Genomic DNA, 8,497 nt, shown 5'->3' on the forward strand with positions numbered 1-8,497 from the left:
AAGTTTGCTAACCATAACCTTAACCTTCAAGTAACATACGTTTTTTAATGGATGCTATTCATAATGATATTACAACCATCTGATGATTATATATAATTTGTTAAGTCTATTGCTTGTAATCAATCACTAACCTCATCATGTTGGTGAAAATGTGCCCTTAACTCTAGATCATAATATAAAATCACATCAATAACCTACTTAAACATACGAGGACAATTTGTAAAATGAGTCTATCTTTTTAAGTACTAAAAGGTGCATAGGATGTTTATATGTATGTTACACCAGTCATATAAAACTCTATACACATGTGGGAAGGAGATACATTAAAAGAAGTATCCCAAAATACTCCATTTGATGTACAATTTCCGCAAACAAAACCACTCCACCAACCGGGAGGGTCTCTTTGCTCCCTTGAAAGCTCTTATGGCATCATCATATCTTGATTCTAATTACCTGCGTCTCGTTTTTTTATAGAAAGAGATCTATCACGAATCATGTTTCTAAGATCTTTCTGGGAATCAACATCAACACCCTCCTTCCTTGAAGTGTGGTTGACTGATGACTGTTCTTTAAGAGCTTCTTTCTCCAATCTTTTCTTTTCAGCATCCGCTTGCTGCTCATTTTCATCACGGGCCTTCTTGAACATTTTAGCAAATACTGCCAAAATTTGAGTTACTGCATCAACAAACCAAAGAAACAATGAGATCTTTTTCCATCTTTTTATAAATAACTAATAAATTTAACTTTGCTACAAAAACCTTGCTCGAAGGGACAACGAACAGGATCCTCTCCAAAATACTGTGAAAGTGAATCCGCATTTCTTCCCTGGAAATAATATTTTGCTATAATGAGTTAACATCACCATTTGATGAGAATATTATCGGTTGGTGAAAAGTGAAAACTCACCACTTCGGTATACAACGATATTAGGGCCCGTACTTCAGCTTCAGCAGTATCAAGAAAACCCTTTAACGCCTGAAAGTGATTTTTAACGAAAATACCCATCAGTTCGCCTATATTTTCTAAATTTAACTTCTTTGTAAATCAAGAACTCACTTTTTGGAAGCCGGCAGATATAGCCCCGTCATTTTCAGAAGCAGTGAGCTCTTGCTCCACTTTTTCAAGACCTTTACTCACTGCTTGCATTTCTTCAGCCAGTGTCTTCAATTGTATCTTTTAAGTCGATTGAATACCAAATTAGAAACTGAATATTTGAAAAAACAAAAAGAGAGATAGAGAGAGAGAGATTTTGAGTTTTAGCATGTTGATATACCTTGGAGGCAGCTTCCAAATGAACCAGATCCTTGTCAAAATCAAGCAACTCTGGCATCTTCTCAGCGAGAAGCTAGTGAAGATATCATAGTTTACATGAGTAACAAAAATGAAAGAAAAACGAACGTCTTTCTAAACTGCCAAAACTATGTTTTAAAAACTCAGAAATATTTCTACCTTGCATAAATAATGCATTAGAGTCATTTTGTTGTTCCTTGCGCGTGTATCTGACAATTTAAGAAGACTGTCCAGTTTAAATCCAATGGCAGATCCTGCAACACAGATCACGAGTATATTTTGTATCAAAAAAACTTGAAGGAGGGGGGGGGGGGGCATATTCTAGAAACTCAAAATTTCAAGCTATTTATTTAAAATCTTAGTTGTACCTCTAGCAGTCCCCTGATTTAATGCGTTTCCGAGTGTAAGAATTATCTGCATTATTTGACGCAACTTTGCAGATTCCTTGACCTACATCATACATGTGATTATTATTATTATTATTAAAAAATAATAATAATAAAACCATTTCATGTGTTTACTGGATATTCAAAAATCAAAATGTAGGGATCCTGAATTCCTGATAGCAAATTACCTCTTTAGTAGCATCATTGATTGCACTAAGGTTTCGTCTTAAATCGCTGACCTGAAAATTTAAAGAGATAAAGGCATAGATAGCCAAAAACATTAAAACAAACAATAACGTTTATAAAAATGGTAAAAAGAAGGCCGGAAGGATACTTACTTGACTGGTAAAAGTAATTGTGAATGCAAACACTCGAAGTTTTGACTCAACGCGTGGGACCTTCATTAGCTCCATAAAAAACTAGAAGAAGGTGAACCATAACATATGTTAGTATGTGACATACATATGTTAAATAATTGTTGACTTCTAAACTAGTTTTAATCTTATATACATTACCAGTTCACACTTCCCCAGCATTTCCTTGTTTCCTGTATAGTTCTGAGACAGCAGAAAAAGAAACTGTCAGCACAAAATACAGGTGAAATCATATATAGATAATACAGAGAAAATAATAAATGGAGCAGAGTACCTTTAATGTCTCCATTTCTTCTTTTGTGGGACAAAATTTGATAAGATTCTCAACTTGATCGATGTCTAAAGCAGAAGCATCCAATGCAAGAATCGCGTTCTAAAAAAGGAGAACTAACTTTTGAGTAATATAATACTGTTTTGAATTTACAGAAGAAAACAAAATATTATAACATACATAAACTAAAAAAACTTTTACTGTAAATGATACATAACAAAAACCAGACAATTAAACGAACTCTATCGATTTATGCATACTTAAAACGTAACAAACTTTGCTGAATTATAGTGGCTGGGGAAAATAGAATTTAAGACTTACGAGCATATCAGGCAGAGGAATCTTTATCTTCGTAAGCATGATTTCGCAATTATATGCTCTACGCAAATCAACCTGAAAATGTAACAAAAAAGAGAAGAAAAAAAAGTAGCTGTTAACAAAATTAAAATAGCATTGTTTATAATTTGCTAAACATATCACTGCATGCCTTTCGGATAATCTAGCTAGACCTTGAAGATGAAAAAGGACAAACGATCTACACAGTCAAGAGAAGTAGAAGAAAGCCCACTCACCAATTGAACTTTCTCAGGTTTATTGATTTTTGAACCTCTTCTAGCTCCAGCTTTGCTGGTATTGTCAGAAATAGTAGCTGCTGAAAATAGACTCTCAAGCTCTGATATATCAATCTCAGGAGCCCTACAAAAATTACTTTTAGGTAACAATTTGCACAAGACGACCAACAAACAATATTTATATTAGTTGCTATGATTTATAACGGTAATTACTTTGACTGGTCTTCTTGTTTTTGGTTATCAGCCCATAGACTCCCTTGCATTGCTCTGGTAACTTTTACCCAGTGCAAGGGCTTCAAAGATGCTTTTTTAGGAGGAATTGAAGAACCAGCACCAACTCTACCTTTTCCACTGCTCAGAGAACCAGAAGAGCGTAACCGGTTATTGGATGGGGTAGGTTGCTGCAGCCCATTAGAGCCCTTTGGTCCAGGAGGTGGAGGTGGAGCAGGTCCACCACCGCCACCTGGAGGTGGAGGTGGCGCGCTAGGGCGTCCTGGAGGTGGAGGTGGCGGACCAGGAGGTGGTGCACCCGGACCATTGCGGCCCGGAGGTGGAGGTGGGGGAGGTGGTGCACCTGGACCATTCCGGCCCGGAGGCGGAGGTGGAGGAGGTGGTGCACCTTGACCATTGCGGCCAGGAGGCGGAGGTGGAGGTGGTGCACCTTGACCATTGCGGCCCGGAGGTGGAGGTGGAGGAGGTGGTGCACTTGGACCATTGCGGCCCGGAGGTGGAGGCGGAGGAGGTGGTGCACCCGAACCATTGCGGCCCGGAGGTGGAGGCGGAGGAGGTGGTGCACCCGAACCATTGTGGCCCGGAGGTGGAGGTGGAGGAGGGGGTGCACCTGGCGGCTTGGTGGTTGAAGACAAAGTTCCTTGACGTGGAGCTCCCAAAGGAGGAGGAGGTGGTGGAGGAGGAGGCCCTGGGATAGCACTAGCTTTAGTTGTCACGCCATTATTGACTGTTGGTGGTGGAGGTGGGGGTGGGGGTGGGGGTGGTGGAGGGCCTCTAGAAACAGGTGGAGGCGGAGGTGGAGGCGGAGGTGGTGGTGGGCCTTTAGAAACAGCTGGAGGTGGAGGCGGTGGTGGTGGTGGGCCTTTAGAAGAAATAGATGGCGGCGGAGGTGGTGGTGGTGATGGAGGGCCTCTGGAAGAAACAGATGGCGGCGGAGGTGGTGGTGGCGGTGGTGGAGGGACTTTAGAAGAAACAGGTGGTGGTGGTGGTGGAGGGCCGTTAGAAGAAAAGGGTGGAGGCGGAGGTGGTGGTGGTGGTGGAGGTGGCGGAGCTTTGGAAAAACTAGAAGTGGAGTCCAGCGGTCTTGGTGGTGGTGGTGGTGGCGGTGGGCTTTTCGTGGAGATAGGAGGCAAAAGTGGAGGTGGTAGCGGAGGATTGCCTGCTTGAGGAGCATCTCTAGAAGAATCCAAATCAGGAGTTGTTTCAGATGGTTGTGAACCAGTTGAAACATCTTCAACCGAAACTTTATTTGGAGACACTGAAGTGTCATTTGGCAACATATCACCACTTCCAGACGATGAAACACTTGAATCAACTGCATCTGATGTTTTATGCTCCATTGATTCATCAAAAAAGTTGCCCAACGATGCATTATGTATATCACTACTCCTTTCAGATTCCAAAAAATCCAAACTGTCAGCAACACTAGAGGCATTATTTTCATCCTCGGAGTCAAAAGGTGATGAATATGTACCCAATTTATTCCTCAGCATTGACAATTCTTTTGCATCATTTAAATGCGACAGCTGTTTGACTAGCCATAAAGCAGTATCATCACCACCATCACCCCATTCAATCCCATTAAAAAGTTCTTGAACTTTGTTAAAAGCTTCAATAGGCAATCCACCTTTTTCTTCTCCGTTCAACATTGTGGTTGGAGCTTTAGGTGTTGAAACATTCTCAACGTCTCCAAAAAGAACCTAATATATGCCAAAGAAAACATAAAATCAAAATCTTGTTTCTAAAAGGTTAACTGCATAAAAGAAGTAATCAACTTTGTTTTCACCCATAAAAAACACTTACAGAAATGTGTGCTTTAGGTTATGTAATCCTTACAGGTTACGGTATGCAGGATGACATGTTAGTATCTTTAAAAAAAGTTGACTTCCCTGATATAGGTTACCTTAAAATAGAACTTACTTTAAAAAGGCTTTTTACGGGTGAAAAAACAAAAGAAAAATTTTAATTTCTAAATGATAGGATTCACCTCAGCTCGAAAACCTTTTGGAAACCGTGCCTTTGAGTCCCAAAGAGTGTCCAAGTTGTCACAGTTGAGAATCAGAATATTAGATCTGATAAACGCTGTGTTAAACATTATGCGAAACATCATAACTTCTCGTTCAGAATCAATGTCTAAATGTAAACACTCTAGTACAACATCACCTTCCACCATACACTGAATATCAATCTTAATAACATCACTTTGTTTCTGCATAATGTAACTTCATTTGTTAGTCAATCACATCAAAAGAAAAGGTAGATATATAAAACTATAAGGGAATTAAAAAACAAGTCCTACCTGGCGGTAATGCCGAAGATTTCTACCTTTTCTAGGAGTTGAATACAGCATTTGTGTCAAAAGCCCGTCTTTACTTAGAAGATTTCTACCATAAATTCGAATAATCGGTCTGCATCCGTTTTTATTATCAAAATTTGGAATAGCACGAAGAATGAGACAATCTAAAGACAAAGCTCGCTCAGGTGGGGGCCACTCTTCAGATAAATTTCTTCTTGATATATATTGTAGGTACCGAAGTTGTGATGGGTACGGGTTTAAAGGTGATAACAACTGAGATAAACCTTTAGGAGCTTCTCGATAAACAATTTCAAGAGTCTTCCGTTCTCCGGTATGCAATTTTTTGTAAATCAAAATGCTGGCTAAAAGAAATGCTAAAATAGGCCAGCCCCCTCTTTCACAGTGAAGCAAGATGACATTTTGATTATTGTTAAGCGTAAGCCAACTCTCGCATAAATGGAGAAAATGATGGACTAAAGATAATGGTAATAAGGGACAGCCCTCATACTGTTTTGGATAGTCCATGACAGTGATGTCATATTCACATAATATTTCTGAGAATTGGCTCCTTCTTTCACCTTCTCGGAAATTAAACGCAAGAAAAGATGACTCGGGAAATTCTTCATGTAACTCGTTACTAATTTCATGCAAGTAAAGTTGGTACAGTCCCTCAGGTAGAACTTCCGTTGAAAAGCAAGAATCAAAAACTACAAGGGTGACAAATAAAATAAATTAGTTAGCAGCTTAAGGAATTGAATAATTACAAAATAAAAGGAACTTATAGTACCATAAATTCTATCTGTAAGCTCAAGCAAGCCATCTGGCGGTCTTCTATAAAAGAATCTACTGAGAAGAGACATAGCTTGTCAAACAAATCAGCTGCTATGTCTGAAAGAAGTAAATCTGCAAGGTGAAGACAATTAGTCATGTAAAAATAAGTTTTGTTTTATAAGGTTAAAGCATAAACAACTAGCATTTAAGATAGACAATATAAAATCATGTACTACAGCTTTGGCATACAATTTAATGTTCTTTGATAACCTTCGGATTACTTTTTTGAACCTGTGCATGTTATGGCTGTGTATCAGTATACGTTATTGCACCAATATCATTGCTAATGTGACAACGATATATTTAATCATAAATTGGTAAGTGAGTTAGAAACAAAATATCTCTGTATACACAGTGCGAATATAATCAGTGGCATATTTATGACAAATGCGTTGCATTAGTATTTCCACTTAAATGCACACAGAACTCTTAGATATGAACAAATACCACATAGAAATAAAAAAGACACGTTTATAGTTTTACACACAACTGTACACAAAGTATCGCCCAGTTGACTACAAAATGTGGCATGTAAGCGTGTAACCAAAACTTAGAATTTTAAATTGGATCTCAGTTACTTCATGACAAGGACCAAACTCACTGACTTCCAGTTCAAATACTTAAAACAAAGATTTTGTATCGTCCTGTGCAGTTAATGCGGAAAAATATCGATATCGGTCAAGGGCCGATATTTGAGATATCGGTTATCGCGGTGGGATATCAGATATTAGTAATTTTAATGTCATGCAGAATTCATAAATATACCAATTTAGCACTAACACTTTAGTACACTCTCCTCCTACCATATTAAAACTAACCTTTTGCAACTTACAAAACACTAACACAATTGTAGCAAGTAGGAACTTATTAAGACTTAAAACGCTAACATTAAACACTAAAAACTAAACATTAAGACTTAAAAAACTAATCTCGGGAAAATCAGTGATATATCGGTGAATATCGCTGATATTACCTGTTCCGATATTTATAGCACTGATATTGATTGCATAGGTACCATCTAACCGAACCTTGTGGAAACATTTCCCCACCGCTGTTAAATTAATTATTATCAACACAACAGTGGCCCTTTCTCCCCCATTAAATTACCAGTTGTCCGTACTAACATAACTTTCTTTAACTACTCAACAACACCAGTACTACCAATGCCACTAATTTACAACACAAACTAATCACCACACTTAGTTTCAATCAAGTCACATACCAAACTTGCATAACATCCTATGACAAAAACTGCAACTATAAGCTTCGAATCTCAAATTCCATACTGAACATCCTCTCGCTTATCAATTCGACTCGCAATCACACACAACGCAACACTAATTGAATTCCGAACCAAACGCAACGACTACAACCAGATCGATTCAAAATTCAAACTAAACGAGCGTTAATTACTCAATTTCAATTCAAAACCACTACACACTACTTAAATCCAACGGTAAATGTTAACGGAAAGCGTTATAACGGAAAGAATAAAGCGAACGGATATTTAGGGCTTTAAAATAGAAAATTACGAAATTAACCTCGAAGTTCACCGAAACGAATCTAACGGTATGAATGAATCAATGGAGGCGGTGTAGTGGTGGTGGAACGGTGGCGGCGGTGGTGAGACCGCCGGTAAGTTATAGGACGCCGGTGAAGAGTTGAAGCAGCGTGTATATGCGTGATGTATCTGAAAGAAATTTGAAATGAGGCTTTTAATTATTTTTCCCCTCTTTTCAGGATATTATTATGAAATTGTGTAGTTGGATTGGACTATGTGACTTTGTCTGTTATTTTCAAGAAGTGCCACTTTCCACGTTTGGTATAGCATATCATAAATAATTTGGAAAGCTTGGTTTATATTTATTAGTACAATGAAAGTCGGTTGGTAGCAGTTCGGTTTATTATATAATAGAATTTTGATATTTCGATTGATATTGATTCGATTATTCATGGTAAATCTTATTAAAGTTAATTATTACTAATTTATTTAAGAATTGAAGTTAGTTATTGTTCATACTGAATAGTTAATTCAAAATTGTTAAATTTAGGGACTAAAACTGATAAATTAACAAATTATTGAAAAAAAAAACCATCAAATTGCCCCTGGAGGGATTCCAGTTCAAACCCATATCCATATATTAAAAACCTGTTGACGATAATGTCATAGACCACCAAAATGCAATTTTAATATAAAATATAATAGCTTCTATGATAAAAACTAAATAGTTATATGATTTAATTGG

General features: G+C 37.9%; 1 protein-coding gene across 1 annotated transcript; it reads right to left on the reverse strand.

The window, feature by feature from the left end:
- Positions 1-241: 241 nt before the first annotated feature.
- LOC143599987 (formin-like protein 14) lies at positions 242-8,073 on the reverse strand. The gene is made up of 18 exons (XM_077077801.1): positions 7,793-8,073; positions 6,208-6,323; positions 5,424-6,127; positions 5,112-5,333; positions 3,107-4,824; positions 2,894-3,017; positions 2,643-2,714; positions 2,325-2,423; positions 2,192-2,233; positions 2,015-2,095; positions 1,865-1,915; positions 1,659-1,740; positions 1,450-1,544; positions 1,274-1,345; positions 1,057-1,173; positions 907-975; positions 759-825; positions 242-675 (listed from the first exon to the last, which is right to left on the reverse strand). The coding sequence occupies exons 2-18, from the start codon at positions 6,278-6,280 to the stop codon at positions 446-448; spliced, it is 3,918 nt and encodes a 1,305-aa protein (XP_076933916.1). The 5' UTR covers positions 6,281-6,323; positions 7,793-8,073; the 3' UTR covers positions 242-445.
- Between the last annotated feature and the right edge of the window lie 424 nt (positions 8,074-8,497).

This window comes from Bidens hawaiensis, unplaced genomic scaffold (genome assembly GCF_021521415.1).
Source record: "Bidens hawaiensis isolate Kalapana, Puna unplaced genomic scaffold, B.hawaiensis_p1.1 tig00053165_1, whole genome shotgun sequence".
Classification (NCBI taxonomy): domain Eukaryota; kingdom Viridiplantae; phylum Streptophyta; class Magnoliopsida; order Asterales; family Asteraceae; genus Bidens; species Bidens hawaiensis.

Bases quoted from the DNA above. Each gene is read 5' to 3' on its own strand.
- LOC143599987 (XM_077077801.1), bottom strand. From the start codon at position 6,280: ATGTCTCTTCTCAGTAGATTCTTTTATAGAAGACCGCCAGATGGCTTG. The intron at 5,334-5,423 runs GTAGGACTTGTT...TACATTATGCAG, and splicing joins ATCTTCGGCATTACCGCCAG to AAACAAAGTGATGTTATTAA. The intron at 976-1,056 runs GTGAGTTCTTGA...AATCACTTTCAG, and splicing joins TATCTGCCGGCTTCCAAAAA to GCGTTAAAGGGTTTTCTTGA.